The sequence below is a fragment of the Numenius arquata genome, chromosome 18, assembly GCF_964106895.1.
Source record: "Numenius arquata chromosome 18, bNumArq3.hap1.1, whole genome shotgun sequence".
Lineage (NCBI taxonomy): Eukaryota > Metazoa > Chordata > Aves > Charadriiformes > Scolopacidae > Numenius > Numenius arquata.
The window spans coordinates 7662613-7684072 of NC_133593.1; the positions used below are offsets into that span (position 1 = coordinate 7662613).

Genomic DNA, 21460 nt, shown 5'->3' on the forward strand with positions numbered 1-21460 from the left:
CTCCACATCCCCACATCCCAGCACCCTGGCATCCCTATATCGCTGCGTCCCTGCTACCTGCATCCCAGCACCTCTCCATCCCCACATCCCTGCACCTCTCCATCCCCACATCCCAGCATCCTGGTACCCTGTCTCCCCACATCCCAGCATCCCCTGTGCCACGTGGTGCCAAAGCTGTCTCCGCCAAGCACCCGCTCCCCGGAAACAAATTAAGGAGCTTTGTCAGCCTCATGAAGACGGAGCTGGAACAGCGCGGAGAGACACACTCGCTTAGGAGTCAAGTTAAATGTTTTAATGTTAAATGTGCCATTTTATTATCATTAGATCGCTCCCACTTAATGAAAGCGCATTAGCGCAGCGTGGCTTTATGGCAGCGAGCGCCGAGCTCGGCCCATTTGTTTCCAAGAGATGGTGGGGAAAGGGATCAAACGTCCTGGTTTGCCGGGGTCCGAGGGGTCCCTGGGGCTGGGGGGGGGGGTACAGGGGGCAGCACCCGGCATGGGCCAGCGGGTGCCGGAGCCAAGGCCGAGCCACGTGCCACGCAAGTGGCCAGCAATGCACATCAACATCTCCTCCACGTTAAATAATTAATGCCGGCAGGCAGAGGGCTCCCATCCCCGCTGCTTATCTGCATATTTATGAAGATTGATAAATGATTCAGTGCCGGCACCCACGAGGGCTGTCTTGTCCCTCCCCTCCCCATCACCCATGGGTGCAGCAGGTTCGGGGAAGGGGTCAGGCTCAGCCTCTCTGTGCAGCCCTGGATCCTCGCCGGGGCTGGATCCATCCCGCCAGACCCCACCATCGTGCAAACACACACCCCCCGCAATGGGGTGACCCCCCCAGCACACGGAGCAGGCGGCAGCCGGCATCACCAGCCAGAAATGACATTTATTTTCATACTGAAAGTAAAGAGGGGGGGGGGGGGGGCACGCACAGCTGGGCTAGTGCAAAACAACCAGGCAGGGGTGGGGGGCTAGGGGGTGTGACGACAACCTTAGAGGGGGGGGTGCATAGGACCCTGTCCCCATGTCCCCTTCCCGGCTGTGGGGCGGCTGCTCCCCAGGGCCCGGCCAGCGAGAGACGTCTTTGGCTCAACTAAAAGGGGCTTAAGAGGACGAGGGGGTGTTTAAGTTATAAAATAAGGAGCCAGCAGGCACTGAGGAATAAACCTGGGGTACCGGAGCTGCCGGCTGCGCCGCCGAGGACAGAGTGGGGGTGGGAGGGTGGGGGTGGTATGGGGGGGCTGCAGCCAGCGAGCCGGCCGGGCTGCTTCCCCTGTGGCCAGGACTAGGCGGGGGGGTGGCTTTGTGTTCCCCCCCTTTTACCGGTGCAGAAGAAATACCGGCTGCCCCGGGGCAGCCCCACAAAGGAGCTGAGTGTTTCTGGGGTGATGGGAAAGGCAGGGGGTGGGGGGGGCTAGGCGGGGGTCTCGGCAGCCCGGCTCTCTGCCTCGCTGGCGCTGGGGGAGCTGCGGGAGGAACGGCGTGTGCTTTCCCCGGTGTCCTGCTCCTCGTCCCATCTGTCGTAGGCGAAGTGATGCCGGGAGCCTGGGGGGCTGTGCGAGAGAGAGAGGGGTTAGTGGGGGGGACAGGGAGGCTCCGTGCCACAGCGGGACACACTCTGGCTGCATCGGGAGCCGTGGTGAGCTGGCACGCTGGCAGCCAACTGGATGGAACCTTGATCGCCACCTTTTTTATGATTTTTGAGATATTTGGGGCACGCTCCACCACGACTGATGCCTCACCGGGCTGAGCTGAGCCCCTGCTCTGCAGCGAGGCCGAGCCAGGCCTGCCCAGGGGGCTGCAGCCCCCCAGCCACCCGGCACCACGCACTCAGAAAAAGGCATGTGGCCATGGATGCAAACGCTGGTGCTCACGGGTGTCACCACTCCAGGGTCCCAGTCACACTGGAGCCCATGGCTGGGTGCTGGGGATGTTTCTGCCCCTATGATCCCTTCCCTGGCCCCGGACAGGCAGGGAGCAGCACAACTGTGACCACATTTCCAAAAGGCTTTTTTCCCCTCCTCCAGCCCTTCTCCTACTCAAGCTGTTGGAAAGGATCAAACCTGCTCTGAAATCACACCTGGTGAGCCGCGGCGCGCCCTCTCTTCCGCCATCAAATGGGGTGCAGAGCCCCCAAACCCTGCAGGGTGACCCCAATTCCCTGTCACAGGCACCCTACACGGCACAGGGCAGCAGGATGTGGCCACCCTGAGAAACACCTCCGAGCCCCAGCCGCCCACCCCGGTTCACACACTGCAAGGCGTGCGTGTTAGTACCCGCCCCGCTCCTCCCCGCCACCTTCAGGACCGACCAACATCCCAGCAAACCCTTAAATTTCCTGAAGGAATAGATTCAGCTGCGTCCTGGCCGGTGGCCGGGGAGCCAGGAAGGGATTAGCGCTTCCCAGTGTCCCGTAGCCGCTAATCCCAAACACGCTGCGTCCTGGCAGCACAGGCAGCTGCCGGTCCCGCTGTGGCCATGCCGGGGATGCTGCCCACAGCTGGAGATGCATTGGGGATGCCTTGCAGCACCCCAAAACCAGGGCTGGCTGCAGGAGCAGCAGGGTGCTCCGTCCCGGGGTGCCCGGCGGAGGTGGTCTCCGTCCCCAGAGCCGGGAGAGGGTTAGGGTGAGTGGTTAGTGGCACACGGGGAGGTTCATGCTGCACGGCACACACTGCTCCCACCTCCTGCCTTAGTCACTCTCAGGCCGGTACAGGTACTTCATCATCAGGCTGTCAACCTGCTTCTTCCGCTGTTTCTCCTCCTTCTTGCCCCGGACGGGTCGTCCCGGCTCCTCGCCCCCCGCTGCCCGTGGGCCCTTCTTGACACTGGAGGTGCTGCGGTAAGAGCTGGTGGATCCGGATGAAGAATCGGAGGATGAATCGGAGGAGGAACCTGAGTCGGATGATGACTGCTGTTTCTTCTTCTTCTTCTTGGATTTCTTCTTGGCCTTCTTGGAGTGCTTCTTGGCACTCTTCTTCTTCCGCTCCTCCTCTTCCTCGGAAGAGCCCGAACTGCTGCGGCGCCGGCTGGAGCGCCGGGAGAAATCCAGGGCGGATGCGGAGCGACGGATGCTGCCAGGGGGGCGGTCGGCGGCACCCAGGGGGGCTGCACTCCGTGTGCTCCGCACACTCCGTACGCTCCGGCTGTCGTCCCCTGAGTCAGCCTCGGGGCTGGAGCAGCCCCTGGCGCGTGGTGGGCGGTAGCTTAGCACCTCCTGGATGGCGGCTTCCAGGTCAGGGTCGAGGTAGGAGCGGTGCCCCACGGGGCGGACATCACCGGGACTGCCATCCTCAGAGGCAGCACTGCGGGGCCGAGGGGGCACGGAGAAGCTGCGCCCCAGGGGAGGCTGCCCGCGGGACCCCTCATCCGCCTCCTCCAGGCGGCTGCGGGCCAAGGAGAGCCGTGACTCGGGGCGACCCTCAGGCCCCCCACGCCGGCTCCGCAAGCTCCCGGGGCTGGAGAGGGCAAAGCTCAGCACTGAGCACCTCTCATCTCCCTCGTCGCCATCCTCCAGCCTCCAGGAGGTGGAGGAGGCCCGGCTCACTGGGGCGGAGGCAACGGAGGCTTTCTCACCATCGGCGGCCGAGAGTGACCAACGCTTGCCCAACCCTTGCCGAGCCCGTTCGCTGGCGTCGGCGAAGGCGCGGGCGATGACGGCCGCCCGGTCCTCGGGCTCGCCACCCCGGGCCGCCCTCCGTGCGGCGCGCTCGGGGGAAGGCGGCCGCTCGCTGAGCGCGCTGAAGAGCGTCTGCTCGTCCCCACGGCCACCTATGGAGTCCTTGAGGCCCGGCCGCTTCCTATAGCTGAGGCAGCTCAACACCGACACCGGCCGCTCCTCAGCCTCGGGACCATCCGGTGGGGCTGACCTGTGCCGGCGGCACCGCAGCCCCACGCACGCACCGGGGAGACAAGAGAGAGATGGAGATGAACAGGGCAAGGGAGGAGATTGGGGGGGGGGGCAGCACAGTGGCGAGGCAGCCGCGGTAATGTGCATCAGCGGGAAATAGGATCGTGGAAAAATGTCATGTAAATGGGGGAATTGTTCTAGCCCGCCACTTTGATTCCCCTTTAAAGTGTTGCGTTCAATTTATTTCATTGTCGGCTACCTGGAGCCGCTGCGTTTGATTCCTGACTTCAGAAAAGGTGGAATTATCTCCAATAACAAAATGTTTTACATCTGCACCGCTGAATAAATTAAACCAATTAAGAAAAAACAGCTTAGATCTTTCCCCCCTGCTTGGCAGAGGAGGGGGGAGCCCCCCGGGACTCTCAGAGCCCTGCTAGGAAATTGGGTTTGGATAAAAGCAATCTGTGCTCAGCAGGCAAGTGCCTTCCCTGGGGAGCAGGAGCAGGGCTGCTTGCCCCAGCCCCACGCTGGCCCTGCGCTGTGGGGGACCTGGGCATGTCCCCCCCACTCCGCCGGGGCTGCCGGGGGCGGTGTGGGTCGCTGGCGTTTGCTGAGAACAGCGGGGAGGGATGCAGTGCAGCTGCAAATGAGGGGAGGATGGGAGGGATCCAGCCCCAGAGTGGAGGAATGATGCACAGGGCTGGAACCCACCACCGTGACCCCCCGGTGAGGCAGATGGGGAGGGGGCTGCAGATGCCCATGCACCTCCAGGGTGGGTCTCAATGCCACAGTGGGTCAGATACTGGGGAGGGGGACCAGGGAGGTCCCCTTGAGTGAGGGGACATGTCCCCAGTGGAGACAGAGCCACTCACTAACATTAACCCTTCCCTGGCCAGACACACAAGCACCCAGAGTGCCACATCCCATGGGTGCCCTCCCTGCACCTCTGCCGCCCCCCGGCACAACCCAACCCATCCTCTGCCAGCCGTCCCTGCACCCACCTGCTGCTCTTCAGGCTGCCGTCATCCGAGAGTGCTTTGGAGGAGCCTTTGTTCTTGGAGAGCCAGGACTTCACCCCGTCCACACGCTCCTCCAGCTCCGAGTCCACATCCGAGTCGCCGTCGCTGCCGGAGGAGCAGGTTGGGGCAGGAGAAAGCAAGAGGTGAGCATGGGGCAGTGAGATTTTGGGTGCTGGGGAGGCAAAATTGTGCTGGCAGGTGCCAAGCTACCCCCCAGCACCCACTGCCTGTGGACCCTGGCATGGGCTAAACCCTGTCCCACAGTCCTGCTCCACCTCCCAGGCTACAACCTGCATGCATACAGCTCAGTCTGCAAGCTAGGGGCTCCCCAAAGCACGGCCGTGTCACGCACCCCCCAAACCACCACCCTGCCCAGCCAAGGGGCTCCTACACCCCGTGCCCAATGTCCCCTCCTGTCACTGCATGGCTCCGGGGCTGGAAAGATAAGTCATCGGGGATGGCATCGGGGCAGCGAGGGGCAGCAGGCAGGGCATGGCTCCAGAAACACGGGAGATTTCCAGCTCCGGGGCTGGGAAGAAATTAAGTGGGTTCATTTTATAGGCCACCGTCGAGTGCAAAATTACAGCAAGGAAGAGCGATGTTGATGGCCCTGGGTAAACAGGAGTTTAGCAGGCAGAACAGAAACGACTCCGGCAAGGCGGGTGCAGGAGCGTGGTGGGCAGATTTACAGCCCTGCCGTGCCGGAGAGCCCCTGATTTACGTCCCGGCGTAAAAAAAGCCCTATCTGGCTTAAACCATCTAATTTATAACGGCTGTTCGTAACCATATTGATTGCCTTTAGAAAGAAGGTGCCGTATGCATTGCAAAATCCATTCCTCCACGTTAAAAGCATCCCTGCATAAATCTCCCTTAATACCTAACTGCTTACTGCTTTCATTAGGGTTATGGCGGTACCGGCGGGATCTATAAGGAAATCGAAGCGGCACGGCCCCCTCTCTCCCCAGCCCGCTGCCGGCCAGCGAGAGACGAGGGCTCCCACTGAGCCACTGCCGGGAAAGGGATATATTGTATGATCTTAAACGGCCGTTTTATCTGCCCGGCTTTGGGCTTATTCCCTGCCTGGGGACGGTGGCAGACAGCTCGGGGGACGGGCTGGGATAGACCCTGAATATGAATCCTCCTCGTTAAATTCAAAGCAACAAGCCGCACTCCATCACGTGCGTCTCCCTCCCCTGCAATACATCCAGGCAATGCTCGGCTTGGAAACAAAAAAAAAAAAAAGAAAAAAAAACAACAAAAAACACAGAATGACAACAGAAAAAAAACCCCACAACCGACGAGCCCCGTAAACAAACTCCAGGGGCAGTTGAGGTTTTATAACCGGCGGAATTAAACTCCATGTCAAACGCAATTTATGTCCGGGCGAGCGTGCCATTAGTTAAGCAGGACCCAGGTCACGAGGGAGCGACCATGATGAGGGATATTAATTGTGCGTGGCAGCGGGGCTCCGGTACATCCACGCCGATAGGCTCATCATTAGCCGCGGTGGAGTATCACCCCCCGCCCTGCCCTGGCCCGGGGGCTCATCCCCTGTCCCCCATGCGTGGGATGCGGTTATGTGCCGTGCCGTGCAGTGCCGTGAGTGCTGTTAGGGCATGCGGAGGTGGGCCAGTGGCATGCGGGTCCCCGGCCCGCGGGGGTGAGGTGGGGGTTAGGGGAGGGGGGGAAAGGAAAGAGGAGGTCCTCACAGTTTACTCTTTCTTTTCTGATACTTTGCCACCATGTCCTGCAAACTGAGAGGGGTTGGGGGGGAGGGTCGGGATGGGGAGAAACACAACAGAAAGGAAATCAAATGAAAGGAAAAAGAAAAAAAAAAACTGAACAAATGGGGGGCAAATAAAATGGTGGGGAAGGGCTAGAGGGGAGGGAGATGGGGCTGTCCTGCACCCCTGGCATGGGCTGCACCCAGCTGGATCCCAGCGTCCTGGGTCGGGCTGGATGGCAGAGCTCCTGCCAGCCTGTGCTGCCCTGACTCCTGGGATTCCTGGGCTGTTTCCAAGCAGCCGGCACGGCCCTGGCTGCCTTTCAGGCACCTCCACAAGCGGGTGAAGCTGCACGGTGGCTGTGGGTGCAGGGAGGGATGCACAGATGCACGGACTGATGCACGTGTGCATGGGTGCATAATGCATTGATGGACGGATGCACAGGTGCATGGACAGATGCACGGGTGCACGATGCATGGATGGACGGATGGACAGGCGGCATCCTGCCGGGGCCAGGCAGAGCCGAGGGGTCCCCGTGGCATTTCAAGGAGAAGCAGTGAGCCCCAGTGACGTGCCTTGCACAGGAGCCAGGCCCAGACACTCTCACCTGTTGATGAGGTCCTCATTGCTATCACTCTCCATCTCATCCTCGATGGCCGCCTGCAGGTCCCCGATGCGCTTGAAGGCCAGCTTCAGGTCCGACTGCAGGCTCTGGTTGGCAGCTTCCAGGCTCTCCAGGTCCATCTCCTGCGGGGAGGGAGCAGGGTGAGTGGGGTACCCCACAGAAACCCTCTTGTCCCCCTGTCCGGTCCCATCGTGGGTGCCTCACCAGCTCGTGCTTCTTGCGGCTGGCCTCTGCCTCCTTCTTGGCCAGCTCGCCCATCTCCTCCTTGACATCACGGAGCTGCCGCTGCAGCCGCTTGTTCTGCTCCTTCTCCCGGTTCTCGGCGGCCGCGCGCTGATCCCGTTCCTCCGTCAGCTTCTCCATGTTCTCCTTCAGCCGCGTGGCCAGGCTCTGTGGAGCGGCGGGTGCGGCGTCACCCCAGATCCCCCCTATAGACCCCCCCACCCTGCAGCAACACCGACCAAGGGCTCATGCGAGGACGGATCCCATCCCCATGAATTTACACAAGGAGATGGAGGAGAACCCATCGCCCAGGGCCAGGAAAGGGGCAGAACAACCCGCGGAGGCTTTGCCGAATTGGAAAAATAGATTTAACTGTGTGTGAAGTAATTACAGCGTGTAACGTAGGGAAAAAATAGCTCCCATTCTCCCCCAGCCGCTGAGCCAGCCACTGCATATTTATGGCCCCGGCAGAGAGAGCGGGGAAGGGAAATAACAGCTAGGAAGATATTAAGAGGAGAGCTAAGCTGCTCCGCTCCCCCAGCAGAGCTGCAGAGGCAGAATATAAAGCAGGCTGCGTTTAGCGGGGCCGGGAGAGTCTATAATTTCCCTAAGTCAATGCAGGGAAATAGCAGCACTTTGCCGGGCTGGGTGGTGGATTACTGTTATCGGCGCTTGCAGGGAGCGTTCCCTGCGGGGCCGGGGCCGGGCTGACGGCAGCGGAGGGCTGCAGCGTGGGGGGTCCTGGGTTAGGGATATTGGGGATGTGCTCGGCAGACCCCCTGGACAGCTTTGCATCATGGTCCCGCTGCAGCCCGGTCCCAGCTGGAGCAGAGGGATCGCCCAGAGCCTACCTCCAGGCGCTTGACTTGTGTCCGCTCGAACTCCAGCCTGGTCTCCAGCTCACGGATCTTGGCCTCTTGCCGGCTCACCAGCGACTTGTCCACCATGGATTGCTCCAGGAACTCCAGCTGACTCTGCAGGCCTTGGAGCTGCGGGGGCCAGGGGAGAACAGCTTCAGCCTTGACCACAACCTCCCTGGTCCCCTGCCATGCTGCCCTGGAATGGAGCCGCCAGCCACGCTGCTCCCATCCCAACGGAGAGCTTCCCATGGGACAGCTCTGCACATCCCAGAGAGCAGGGGGCCTCCCCACAGTGTGGACAATGGGTCTCTGGGTGCCCCCCTGTTCCCCTGGCTTCATCCACGGCGCATGTCCATGCCCAATGTCAGTGCTCCTCACCTTCTCCTGCAGCTCCTGTTTCTCCTTGCTGACTTCCTCCAGCTGCGCCTGGAGGTCATTCATCTGTGCCAGGTCCCGGGACGCCTGTGGGACACAGCAGGGCCATCAGCAGGGATCCCGCTGCACGGGCTCTGAGAGGGGTGTTATGAGAGGCTGGGGGTGCCATGGCTGCCGCTCCCCCCTCACCTGGGCCACAGCCGCCTTGTGCTTCTTCATCAGCTCATTCATGTCCTCCTGGTCCTCCTCCAGCCGACTCTGCACTTCATTCTTCTCCCGCTGCAGCCGGCTCAGCTGCTCCTCCAGCTGCAGGGACCCGCCTGTGTCTCCTGCTGCACCCCAGGAGATGGGGCACCCCCCCAAAACCCACCCCGAACGGCGTGGGGTCACCCTGCCAGCACACACCACGCACATGGCTGCAGGTGGAGCATGGCCCCATCATGGTGCATCACATCCCAAAAAACACTCACCGCTGCCTTGGCCTTGGCAAGGTCATCGATCTGCAGGTGGAGGTCTTCAATCTCCACCTCCATCGACTTGCGGGCCTTGACGGCGGCCGCGCAGGTGAACTCTGACTCCTCCAGCTGCGGGGACACAGCTCAGCGCCTGGCCAGGGGACAGGGCCACCCCATGTCCCTCAAGGGCTGCTGTTTTGGGAGGGTCTGGATGCACACCTGGTTCTTGAGCTGGGTGATCTCCCTCTTGCTGGGCGCGTTGTTCTTCAGGTGGTCCAGCATGATCTGCGCATCGGCCAGAAGTGCCTTCGTCCTCTTCAGGTCACGGCGCAGGCGCTTTTCCGTCTCAAAGTCCCGCTGGTTGGCCTGTGGCAGGGAGGACCGTGCCAGGACACCATGTCAGCGGGGCACCCACCCCACCACGGCCACCTCAGGGTCCCCAAAGTGAGGCATGTGCTCAGCTGCCCTGCGCCGTACCTGCTCACTGACAGCAGATAACTTGCTCTCCAGTTCCCGTTTCTCTCTCAGCACCTTCTGCTTGTCCTCGTACTCCTCCTCCAGTTGCACCTCCATCTGCTTCAGCTGAGGGACAGCCCAGGCAGCTGGTCAGGGTGGCAGGAAGGGGCCAAGATCCCCCTCCTCAGGTGTCCCCACATATTGGGGATGCCGGGTGACCCCACCGGCCAGGTGTTTGCGCAACCAGAGGTGCAAAGCCTGGCATGTGCTGGCCCAAGCGGCAGAGGGACCGGTCGGACCTGCTGGGCCAGTGGAGCCGGGCCGTGGCCGCGTGGGAGCCGGGCGCTGCGTGATGGTGCCCGGCTAGCAGCTCCTGGCACTCGGCTGGGGCACGGGGACACATCCTGTCCCCCCAAGGGCAGAGGGGCCGCTGCTGAGCCCTACCTTCTTCTGGCACGACTGCCGAATCTCCTCCACCTCCTCATCACGGCTCTCTACCTCCTTGGCGTGGGTCTGCCTCAGCCGTTCCATCTCCATCTCCAGCCGCAGCTTGGCCTGCAAATGGGGGCGACGTGGTCAGAGCAAAGGGGACATGGGGACACCCTCCATGCCACTCCCTGAGCCACTCACCCAGAAAGCCCCCCGGTCCGAGGCCGGCCAGGCTGCCCGCCCCACAGTGACCTGCCGGGCCATGGCAAGAGGGCCAGGAGCCGTGTCGGCAGCCGCGATGCCTGGCCCAACGCCGGGCTGAGGGCGACCGCCTCCTCTTCCCGGGCAAGCCCAGCCCAGGTAATAACAGCCCTGCATGAAACCACCCCACCCAGAAACCTCGCCCCTCCCCGCCGTACCTGCTCCAGCATCTGGATGGTCCCAGCCTGCTCATCCAGTTCCTCCTCCTGGTCTTTGACCTTCGCCTCCAGGTCCCTCAGCTGCTTCTTCATCTTGGCCAGGGAGGCCTCGTCCTTCGACTCCTGGGAGGAGAGGTCCTGCAGCTCGGCCTCCAGCGCCTCTGCCTTCTGTGTCAGCCCTGCGATGTCCAAGTCCTTATCCTGCCGAGAGAGGGGGTCACCATGAGCCCAGGGCACCCGCTGGTAGGGGGACTGGGGAGAGGACCAGGGGCCACTCACCTCCAGCAGCTGCTTGAGGCCAAAGACCTCGGCCACCAGCACGTCCTTCTCGCGGCTCAGCTTCTCCCGCTGTAGCCTCTCCCGCTGTGCCTCCTCGTGCGCCTGCGAGAGCTCGCTGTCGAACCTGCACGGGGAGAACGGGGCGGGTGCTCAGCACCCCGTGACGGGCACCAGGGACGGGTCCCCAGCCCTGTGCCACCAGCACTGCGCCGGGCATCCCCATCCCACAGCAGCAGGCACTGGGAAGGGCGACGTCCCGCCAGGTGCTCGTTCAAAACACGCTGTTGATGAGCTTTTAATTGCCAGCACGGTGGTGCGGAGCCACTTGGAGTAACTCCTTCTGATGCCTTCACTCAGCAGCTAATGGAGAGCACAGAGCCCGCAGCGTGGACCCCAGCAGCCCCTTGAGTCACCCCATGGGGATGGCACATGCCGGTGGGTACCATGGCCGGTAACAGTGGGGACTTGGCTACACGGAGGCAGCTGGGGGACACGGCACCCTCCAAGCAGGACATGGAGGGGCTGCAGGACATGGAGGGAGCTCCAGCATAGACAGGCTCTTGCAGAAGCTCGGCTCTTCCAGCCGCAGCCTGGTGCCATGGTCCCACACGAGATGGCACCAGTCCCAGCCCCGGCGGGTACACGAGCCCCCGGTGGGACTCTGCACAGCCTGGAGCCAAGCAGCGCTGGGGCAGCCTCTCCCAATGCCCCCGGGATGGGATCAGCCAGGTTTGCTCTGAAATTGCTGCCTTTGGGGTTTGGAAAACAACCCTGCGCTTGAGTTTGTGACCTGCGTTTAAACACCTCGGCTGCTAATCCCCATTTTTCCTCGCGTTGGGTAATAAACAGCTGCATTAGCACAGACTCCAATCCACGGAAATTGAAATTAATTAGATTGGATTCTCTCGCTGTATTTGTGTGTGTGATCATTACCATAATGAGATGAAAGCGTCCCTGCTGCTTAATAACGTTAGCAAACTTTGGGGCTGGGAGAGGGGACGGGATGAGAGAGAGCACCGAGCAGAGCCGCGGGGCACGAGCAGCCTCCACCACAGGGCACAGCTCCACATGGGGCGATCACTCAGCCCCGGGATGCTCAAAAGGGCATCAGGGTCCCCCCTCCAATGAACATATCCGACCCAGGCGGCCCCATCCCTCTGGAGACACCTCAGCCAAGTGGGAGCTGGTGAAGTGCCCAAATCCTTGCTAAAATGGTAATGCCACTTTGCAAGCTGCTCGCCATGCGGCGAGGACGCCGTCCCCTCCGCGTCCCCACCACCACCCTGCAGTCCCCACCTCCGCTGCTTCTTCTCCAGGTCGTGGTTGCGTCCTTGCTGGCCCTCGAGGTGCAGCTTGGTGTCCTGCAGCTCCGCGGCCAGGCGCTGGCACTTCTTTTTCAGCTGCTGCAGTGCCCGCTGGCTCTCCTCGCTGTCTGCCTGCAGGTCCGTCAGCTGCGGGCAGGAGCAGGCAGGGTGGTGAGGACTCCGGGAAGCCACCACATCCCTGTTGCCCCGGCCACGTGCTCCCCATGTGTAGTTCCAAGCAGGCAGCGACTCCCCATCCCCACGCTGGGGGGACTGAGGGGTCCCCAGAGCCTCCCACTCACCCTCCGCTCCAGCTGCCTCTTGCCCTGCTGCTCCACTTCCAGCTTGTCCTCCAGCTCCTGCTGCAGCCGTTTCTTGGTGAAGTCAATCTCCCGCACTGCCCGCTCGTATTTCAGCCGCCATTCGCCACCTGTGCGGGGAAACGGGGTCACCAAGGGGCTGTGAGGGGTGGTACAGGGCCACCCTGGAGAGGGGAGGGGTACGGTTCTGTGACCAGAGGGCACCCAGGGTGCGCTGGTGGTGAGCGCTGGAGGCAGGATAGTACCTGAATCATCATCATCGAGCTCCCCGTTGAGCTCGGCCGCCCGGATGAGCCGAGCCTCCATCACCTCCATCTCCATCGACTCCATCTGCTTCTTCAGAGCATCGTACTTGGCCTGGGAGGGGACACGGCTGTGGTGAGTGCTGGGGGTGGGGGTCAGGAGACACCGTGAGGCCAGGAAGAGGGGCATGTACCTGCAGGTCCTTCATCTCCTTCTCAGCCCGCAGTCTCTCGGCCGTCTCAGCGTCCAGCAGCTGGGAGGCTGACTCGCCGGTGTTTCGCTCGTCCGTCAGCTCCGATGTCAGCTCCGTAATCTGGGGAGGGAGGGGGACGGGACTGTGGGCTGGGGCAGGCCTTGGAGCGGGCCAGCACGGCACCGCACCCCCTCCCGGTGCCGGCAAGGACCTACCCTGCTCTCCAGGCGGTCGCTGTTGAGCCGGAGCTCGTTACGTTCCTTCTCCACCTTCTCGAGTTTGCTCTTCAGCTGCTGGATCTCTTCCTGCAACAGAGCGGGCGGTGAGGGAGGGGGCAGGCGCAAGGGGAAGAGGTTGGCAGGCAGGAGCCTGGCAGGTCTCCGCATCCCCCCCCCAGACCCTCCCAGCGCTTGGTGGGCAGGGTGGGGTCTCCCCAGGGCGAGAGCTGGGCAGGGACTTTCCCCATTCCACTCCGCCGTCATGCCGACTCCAACCCCATAAATGGTGTCAAAACACCAGGCAGCCCCAACAAAGCCGGAGAGGGGTCCCTGCACCCCTTGGGAGAGGGGGTGGGAGCAAACCCCCCCCCCCCCCATCGGCAGCTCCCCAAAGGGTTTGGGTGTACCCAGCCCAGTGGGGAGGGAGGGGGCACACTGGCATGTCTGGGGACAACCAGCCAGCACTGGGGAGACGTGCTCAGCTTCCAGCTTCAAGTACATCTTTCTCTCCCCTCCTCTGGTCCCAGTACAAGCTGGGGGGGGGGCAGGAGGGGGCCTCAGTGCCCCCACCCCAGGCGCCTGTTCTCAGCGGGTCGGGGTGAAAGCTGAGCCAGGCAGCAGCTCCGTGCCGGGCGGGCTCGGCGGGGGCACGAGTGTCTGGTTGCCAGCATGGCGCGGAGCCCCCGCATATGCCTCTCGGCACACGGTTTCATTTCCATTCTCCACGCCTTGTAATTGGGCTCATGCAACAGCTAGCTCTCAGGATGCTAATGACATGCTGATTCGCAAATTAGGGAGCAACTGGAGCCTGGCACTGACGGGGTGCGGGGCAGACACGATCCTGCATCTCCCCCCATCGTGGGCTCCTGAATCCCACCCTACCACAGGGTCCTGTGTCCCAACCCACCGTGGGATCCTGCACCCCACCCTGCTGTGGGCTCCTGCATCCCACCTCGCCACAGGACCCTGCATCCCACCCCGCCACAGGATCCTGCACCCCACCCTGCTGTGGGCTCCTGCATCCCACCTCGCCACAGGATCCTGCATCCCACTCCACTGTGGGGTCCTGCCCAGGACCAGTGCTCCCCTGAGCCCACCCTGCCCCATCTGGCGTCCCCCCGGTACAGAGATACTCACGTCTTTGCCACGGATCTGGTCCTCGGTGAGCTGCACCTCGATGAGGGGCCGCACGGTGGTGAAGAGCTTCCACCAGGGCCAGCCCTTCACCCCCTTGTTCTTCTTGATGTTCTTCTGCACGCACCGGATGGCCAAATCCTGGATCTGCACAGGGTATGGTGTCAACACGGGGTGCCGTCGGTGGGGCAAAGCTGGGCAGACGGGCACTCAGCACCCCTGTTGGCACCCTGGCATGCTCCCTTTCATTAGCATTTGGGCTAATTGCTCCCAGTTTATCTGCTGTTTGATTCTCTCCAACCCCTCCAAACACTAATCTTGCAGAAGGCAGAGGTGCTGCCGAGATGCCTATTTTACGCCCTCTTTAATAATAAAAATAGGAGCTGATATGTCGCTTCATCTCACTGCGGCGATGCCCAGCACCCTCCCTGCCGGATCCCCCTTGGTCCCCCCGGTTCCCTCGGCCCCCCACAGCTGGGCGGGCGCGGGGGGAGGCGGGAGGAGGAGGTGCTGGCCCAGGCGGCGGCAGAAAGGCTGCGCTGCCCATTTTAGGCGAAATTGTGCGGCGGAGCGGGGAGGGGAGAGCCGCTGGGACGAACCTTCCTCTTCTTGAACTGCTGCCGTGCCAGGAAGCCCCTGCACGCCGCCTGGAAGAGGGTGATGTTCCTGCTGGTCTGTGCGTCCCGCTGCTCCTCCAGCCTGGCCAGCGACCCGGCCCGGAAAAACACCTGCGGGAGGGGAGCGGGATGAGATGCCGATGGGTGCCGGCATCCCTCCGGCCACGCCGTGCCACCCTCCCTCCGCACCAGCCGGCGGGGATGTGGCTGTCCCCTCTGCAGCCACTGGTCCTGTACCACTGTGGGGCTTTATTCCCCAAGCACGAGGAATGCCGTAGGTGGGAGCGAACAGTGCTGCCCTTGTGCTGCCCCGCCACGCTGTGCCGAGCCGTGCCGCCCACCCCTGCCCCGTGCCGCCACCGGCACCCACAGCCAGCATCCGGCATCATACCCGGCTCAAGCCCATGTGGTAGCTGCTCTTCTCCAGGTCCAGTGACTCCAGGAGCTCCTCCACCGCCTGCGGGGATGGAAGGGCATCAGGGCTGGGCTGGGAGAAGCCCGGGGTGCAGGGGACCCTCAGACCACAGCACCAGCCCCAGTGCAGGACACGTACCCGCTTCTCATCCACCACGATGTAGTTGCGCCCGTGCTTCTTGGTCAGGTGCGGGGCCAGGACGTCAAAGCGCCGCCTGAACTCGGCAAACACCATGTGGTCGGGGTACCCTGGGGCAGAGGGGAAGGGAGAGTGGGGGTGGGAGGGCAGCTGGGACAACCCGGGGATAGCCAGGGACAGCCCCGCGTGCCCTGACTCCCTGAGGCCCATCTTTTGGGAGAGCTGATGGGGTTACCACATGCGGCACAAGCTCCCCATGAGGCCAGGCACAGCCAGAGTGTCCCGACCCTCCCCGGGAGGTTTTCCTTGGCTGTGTCCTCCAGCAATTTTGGCTGGGATCTGGGGAGAAAGCGGCCAGATCCCGCCTCGGAGGGAGCACAGGGACACGTGTGTCACTTGTGCAAGCAAACAGGCCCCGCTCCGGCTCCGCTCTGAGCCGCAGCCAACTTCTGCATCAGGCTCATAGCGCTGAGCCTCCACATCTTAATTAACGACGCGGTATTGACGGGGACGCTGACCCCGGCACAGCCGGCTGGCCGCGGCCATCGATCCGGGAGGTGTGCGAGCGGCATCGATTTCCGATCGCGGCAGGAAAGGTCCGGCCTCCAGGCAATAAAACCTCGGCCGTGTGTATTGATAAATGCTTTGCTCAGCACGACACGGAGTCCCTCGCCCCAGCGGGACAGGGGCCGGCTGCCAGCGGGAGAGCTGCCAGGAGCCAGCGGCACCAGCAGAGACACCCAATTAAGGCCATGCCTGTCCCCAGTGCAGATAACAGCCCCGCAGGGGAGGGGGGACGGGGACAGGACCGCCCTGGGGGGACGGCTGGCAGCCCCTGGGCTCGGAGCAAGAGCACATGCCGAAGGGATTCCCTGGAAGGCTCTGACTCCTCAGGGAGGAGACACAGCGGGGGCCCTCCACGACATCCATCCACGCAGTGGGACACACACCGCAGCCCTGGCATTCCCCCTCCCTGGGTGCTGGGGTTGCCGGGGGCATTGCTCACCTTGGCGGTACATGCGGAGGGCATCGAGCAATCGGGAGCCGCGGAGCTGGGCACGCAGGAGGGGCACGTCCAGCTGCATGAGCCCAGCCTCGCAGTGCTCCGCCGGCAGCTCCAGGTCACTGCCGCTCACCCGCCGGCACGGCAGAGCCCGGGGGTCCCCGCCACCCCCCGCCGCCTTGGGCAGGAAGCAATGCACGAAGTGGAGCTTGGACTTCTTGATGCTGTCGATGAGGGCGTCCTGTGGGGCCGGGAGAGCAGAGTGAGAGGTGACACACAGCAGTGTCCCCCAGCCAGACCTCGGGACCCCACCTTGGTACCCCCTCACTCACCACTTGCAGCTTGATCTGAATGCAGAGGGACTTCTTCTTGACGGCAGCCACGCCGGTTGTGAAGGTCTTGCGCATGCTGGTGGCCCGGCGCAGGGCCAGCTGGGAGCCCCCCTCCAGCCCCGCCACTGAGCCCGACAGCACCAGCGCCGACCCACCACGGCCGGCAAACAGGCTGCTGATGACCTTCCTGCAGGGCACAGAGGGGACATCACATCCCAAAATCACCTCTCCCCGCTACTGTACCCCCTCTCCCCTGGGACCCCACTCACTTCTGCGACTCTTGCAGCAGAACAGAGGCATTTTGGGATGCTGGGTTGTGCTTGACGTGGTTGAGCCAGCCCGTGGCATCGTACTCCACCCAGTTTGTCCCTGAGCTGTGACCCAGGAGGAAGTGCCGGGGCTTGTCACTGGGGAGCAGAGGGTTGTGCCCTGCGGGGAGACACAGCACTGATGGGCACCGGACTGGCACTTTTCCAACACACACAGTGCCAGGACCCCCCCCTGACCTTTCTTGCCCCCTTCCTGAGGGCCGTAGTAGGAGAAGAGCCGCTCCAGCAAGCTGTCCTCGTTGCCACCCGGCTGCAGTGCCTCCTCCTCCAGCAGCCACAGCAGCCCCCGTGCCTCATCCGTGCGGGCCAGCGACCGGACCTGTGGGCGACACTGCGCTTGCACCCATCCCAGCACACCAGTGTCCCCTGGGACATGGATGAGAGGACAGAGGGGACCCGGGCCACCCATGGAGCATGCAAACTCGGCCGCCGCCAGCAGCAAGGCAAAGTGGCACCATGCAAGAGGGCCCCTGCTTAATGGAGACCCAGCAAGGAAAGAATCAGTATGTGATATTGTAGGCAGCGAGACGCTCACTGGGGTGGAAAACACTGTGCTCAGGAACCCGTGTGATAAAACCCAGCACAGGGCTGGTACTACAGCCCCCCTTGGTCTCTGCAGCCTCCCCCAGCAGGGACTGGAGAACCCTGGGGTCCAGAGCACCCTGGGGATCACTGAAAGGCTCCTCACCCTCCTGCCTGTGGCATGGGCAGCTCCCAGGGTGGTGGGGGGACACCATACCGGGGGATGCACCAGGGATGCGGGCTGCACACACGCTCACAGTAGCGGTCTCATGGCCAAGCACGCAGGACAGCCCCCCTCCCTCCCCTAATTAACTACCTCCAAAGGGCCAGGAAAGCTGCCCGGCTGCTGCTTCACACTACCAACTGCTGTGATGAGGCCATGAGGAAGCGCAGTGGGTGCTTACCAGTGCCTGGTGCGAGGACTGGTCTACAGCGGCTACTGAGTCAGAAGAGCCGGGCTCGGCATCAGCCAGGGCAAGCTCTATGTTCTCCTGGTGAGGGGGGGGACAGAAGCACGGTTAGTGGCTGCTCAGCGAGGGAGCAGTGACAGGGACCGACAGCCGGTCAGGGTGTTGGTTTCAATGGGGTCTGAGCAGAAGACAGGGCTTTCCCTGGGGAAAACCCTGCTGCTCCGAGCATCGTGTCAGAGCTGCTTCAGTTGGACCCAGTCCAGAACGACTGTAGGGTAAGAAATTGGGGGGACATCGTGGGGGATGCTCGCTCAGAGAAGGGAAGGGAGGGCAGGAGGGGACGAGGTGACGGCAGCCCTGGGTGTCCCCGGTACCTCCTTGTAGCGCTCCAGCTCACGGGCGAAAGTGCGCTGGTGGAAGAGGAGCTGCAGGCGCTCCTGGGCATAGTTGTGGCAGAGCTCCTCGAAGGTGGCCCCCCGGCTCTGCCCCGCCAGCTCGGGGTTTTGCGCCCCGGGGGTGTCTACCACCGTCACCGAGCACACCGAGTGCTGGCTTGACTTCAGCGCCCTGTGGGGGACAAAGGGACACAGCCGGGTGAGCAGGTGCTGCCGGTTCCCTCCCCACCCCGATCCCCCACCGGTCCTCCAGCACGTACCTGTTGAGTAGGGAGATGAGGAGGGTGAAGAGCTCGGAGTACAAGCCGGCCGCCATGCCCTCCAGGCACTCCAGCGCCGTCAGCTTGGGACCTGGCCAAGGCAACCCTGAGCGTTCCCAGCCCGTTGTCCCCCGGGGCCACCCATTGTCCCCACTGTCCCTCACCCTACCTGTGCCGCCATCGCCCAGGGGGGGCTCGTCGGGGCCCTGCCGGAAGGAGGTGGATCGCTGCAGGGTGCCCTTGGGCTGGTGCTTGAAGATGGAGGAAGAGAGCTCCTCCAGGCTGCAGCCCAGCAGGTAGGCGGCTTTCTGAGCCCACTCATGCCGTGCAAACTGCTTCCTCCCAGCTGGAGGGTGGAGAAAGGGGGCTCAGCGCCGGCCAGGGCGTCCCCCTAAATGGGGGGCATTTCCAGCCAGACCTGGGATGGTCTCAGGGTCCCCCAGAGTAAGTTGGGGATGCACAGTGGGAGCACATGGCTGGCACCGGAGGGCCAGGAAGTGTGTTTTGGGGTCTGATTAGAGGAGACGGGGTGAACGGCTTCGTGCCTCTGCAAGGCTGAGCCTGGAATCATGCCATGGGACAGGGAGCGGGGATCACCCCTTGCCACTGTGGCCTGGGGACCCCTGGGGCCTGTGACAGTGTGGGGCTCTGAGCCACCACAGCACAGGGACATGTCCCTGCTCGGCCACATGCACCGAGCAGCCATGCCGCGACACGGCAGGACAGACCGCGGCTGCCGGACACAAGCACATGGATGCCAGAGAAGGGAAGGGGAGGTGGGAGCGGGTTAATGGTGACACGCAGGGAACATGACAGCGGGAAGGCAGTGGCACGTGGGAGGGGGAAGCCAGAGACTTGTGCGGAGAACAGGACTTTACCTTCGTCGGCGTCTGCATTGCAAAAGGGCAGCATGCACCATGCGAACAGAGACAGGGGTTAGAAACAACGGCACGCGACAGCGCGGACACGCGGCACGGGGACGCCCTCCTGCCAAAACACGCCACGCACATGCCCCGCCACGCCACGCACATGCCAAGCATGGTCTCCCCCCAGGCAATGCCACAGTGAGATGTTGCGACCCAGCATGGGGGCCTTTCCCCTGCGAGACCCAGTTGCACCGTGGGCACTGGTGGGGAGCAGCTCAGCTCGGCTCTGGAGCATGGGGAGCCACTGTCGGATCCAGCCTGGTACAAGTGTCCAGGGGACAAGGAGATGGGGGGTGGTATGGTTGAGCTGGCTCTGAGCATCCCCAGTGCCCGTGAGATGCTCCAGGAGCAGCACAGAGCTGGGGCTTAGCTGCTCACCCTGAGCAAGATGTGGGGTTGCTCCCCCTGAGCAGGATCTGGGGTGCCCCCCCAGCAGGTCCCCATGAAGAGGCTCCCGAGCTGCCGGAGCATCCTGCTGCGGTGGCTGCAGTGGGGCCCTGCTGCCCTCTAGTGCCTCGAAGCACCCCGTGGACCAGCACTGCACCCCGCTGCGCCCCCAAGACCCCTCTGGTCTTCTTCCTCCTCATCCCAAACTCATCTTTTCCCCCAGGACTGCAAACTCCCTGGATGCAGCCGCCAGCACCAGGTGCCCATTTTGGGTGTGCTGTGCCCAGGCCCTCTCACCAGCGTGCAGCACCATGGGGTAAAAGCCCCAGGGGGAGAAAAGCAGCCCCACAAAGCCACCCCCAGGGATGGAGAGTGAAGCTGGTGCCTATCAGAGCAAGCCCTGTGGCCGACGGTGAGCTCTGGGTGCCAGGGCAGCCCTGCCCCACGCCACCAACGGTGCCAAGAGGACCGGGTGGGGAGGTCCTGATGGGCAGCAGGCAAATTTGGGGCTGCCAGGACCCAGCTGGGGGTCAAGGTTGGTCCTGGCACACCAGCAGCATCCCAAGCCCCCATTTCAGCCCCAACCAGCACCACGTGGCACCACCCAGAGCAGAGCCCCCCGTGGCTCCGATTACCGGCTCCGTCTGCCAGTGGCTCTGCGGGGAAGATGGGGGGAGAGGTGTTACTCTGGGGACGGGGGACACACGCACCCCTCGACTCCCTCAGCCCCAGGACTCCAGTCCCCCAAGTTGGCAGGGGCCAGCCCAGGGTCTGGGGGCATTCGACTCCCATCAGCCAGTAGGACCACCCCAATCAAGGGGGTAAAGCCTGGTGTCCCAGAGCACCGAGGGTGGCAGGGCACTGTCCCTCAGCTGACACAGCCCCAAACACCCCCCCAGGGTTTGGCCACAGCAGAGGGGCCATTTGCAAGGTGCCAAGGTGCCTGCAATCACTCTGGGACCCCATGCAGCCATCAGCCCTGAGCCTCGGCTCATTAATGCCTCCCAGCCCTGAGCAGCTCGTTACCTTTTGTGGCCCCAGCGGCCCCCAGATGATAAATGGCCCCCAGGATGAGCCAGAAGGCTTTCTGCTCATCGCCGGAGATGCCCATGACCTTCATGGCAGCCTGGAGTTTGTTGAACTGCTGGGTTGCCTTCTGCTTTTCCTCCGGCTGCAGAGAGCAACGGGAGCCATCAGTGTGGGAGCCCGGCTCTACCTCCCCCTGCGCCTGAATTGGCCAGGGAACCCCATCCCACCCCACAACCCCCTCCCCAGCCCCATAGCAGTGACCTTGGAGAGAGGTGCAATGCCAAAGACGTTGTTCTCTGCCAGGTGGTTGAAGTGAAGCTCAGTCCTGTGGGGATAAACACCAAGATTGACCCCGTATGGGAGACCCCGGAGAGCCCCCCAGGCCAGGAGCCATGCCCTCACCCCCCAGCTCACCGCAGGGCGCTGTCAGAGCAGGCCAGCAGGTAGTAGAAGATGTTGAAGGTGGCCTCATTGGCCGGGCGCTTGGCGACACGTAGCTTCTCCAGCAGCAGCGTCTGGCGGAGGTTGGGAGGGCTGGGAACCATCCCCAAGGGCCCCACTCCCACC

The 21460-nt window shown here is 63.1% G+C and overlaps 1 protein-coding gene across 1 annotated transcript in view; it reads right to left on the reverse strand.

Annotated features, from left to right (window-relative positions):
- Positions 1-284: 284 nt before the first annotated feature.
- Positions 285-21460, reverse strand: part of MYO18A (myosin XVIIIA) — a 33379-nt gene continuing 12203 nt past the window's right edge. Inside the window, exons 8-42 of the mRNA XM_074160549.1 lie at positions 21308-21408; positions 21155-21218; positions 20891-21035; positions 19430-19441; positions 18721-18897; positions 18552-18642; positions 18271-18463; positions 17891-17977; positions 17142-17283; positions 16905-17064; positions 16636-16822; positions 16307-16544; positions 15301-15410; positions 15139-15204; positions 14730-14858; positions 14134-14277; positions 12994-13083; positions 12779-12898; positions 12588-12699; positions 12325-12452; positions 12015-12169; positions 10719-10842; positions 10440-10640; positions 10036-10146; positions 9613-9717; positions 9355-9501; positions 9151-9264; positions 8870-8986; positions 8684-8767; positions 8297-8434; positions 7428-7613; positions 7206-7345; positions 4857-4979; positions 2690-3874; positions 285-1558 (exon numbers count right to left, since the gene is read on the reverse strand). Of these exons, the coding sequence (XP_074016650.1) occupies positions 2698-3874; positions 4857-4979; positions 7206-7345; positions 7428-7613; positions 8297-8434; positions 8684-8767; positions 8870-8986; positions 9151-9264; positions 9355-9501; positions 9613-9717; positions 10036-10146; positions 10440-10640; positions 10719-10842; positions 12015-12169; positions 12325-12452; positions 12588-12699; positions 12779-12898; positions 12994-13083; positions 14134-14277; positions 14730-14858; positions 15139-15204; positions 15301-15410; positions 16307-16544; positions 16636-16822; positions 16905-17064; positions 17142-17283; positions 17891-17977; positions 18271-18463; positions 18552-18642; positions 18721-18897; positions 19430-19441; positions 20891-21035; positions 21155-21218; positions 21308-21408 (5418 nt within the window). The 3' untranslated portion in view covers positions 285-1558; positions 2690-2697. The remainder of the gene's footprint in view (positions 1559-2689; positions 3875-4856; positions 4980-7205; positions 7346-7427; positions 7614-8296; positions 8435-8683; positions 8768-8869; positions 8987-9150; positions 9265-9354; positions 9502-9612; positions 9718-10035; positions 10147-10439; positions 10641-10718; positions 10843-12014; positions 12170-12324; positions 12453-12587; positions 12700-12778; positions 12899-12993; positions 13084-14133; positions 14278-14729; positions 14859-15138; positions 15205-15300; positions 15411-16306; positions 16545-16635; positions 16823-16904; positions 17065-17141; positions 17284-17890; positions 17978-18270; positions 18464-18551; positions 18643-18720; positions 18898-19429; positions 19442-20890; positions 21036-21154; positions 21219-21307; positions 21409-21460) is intronic.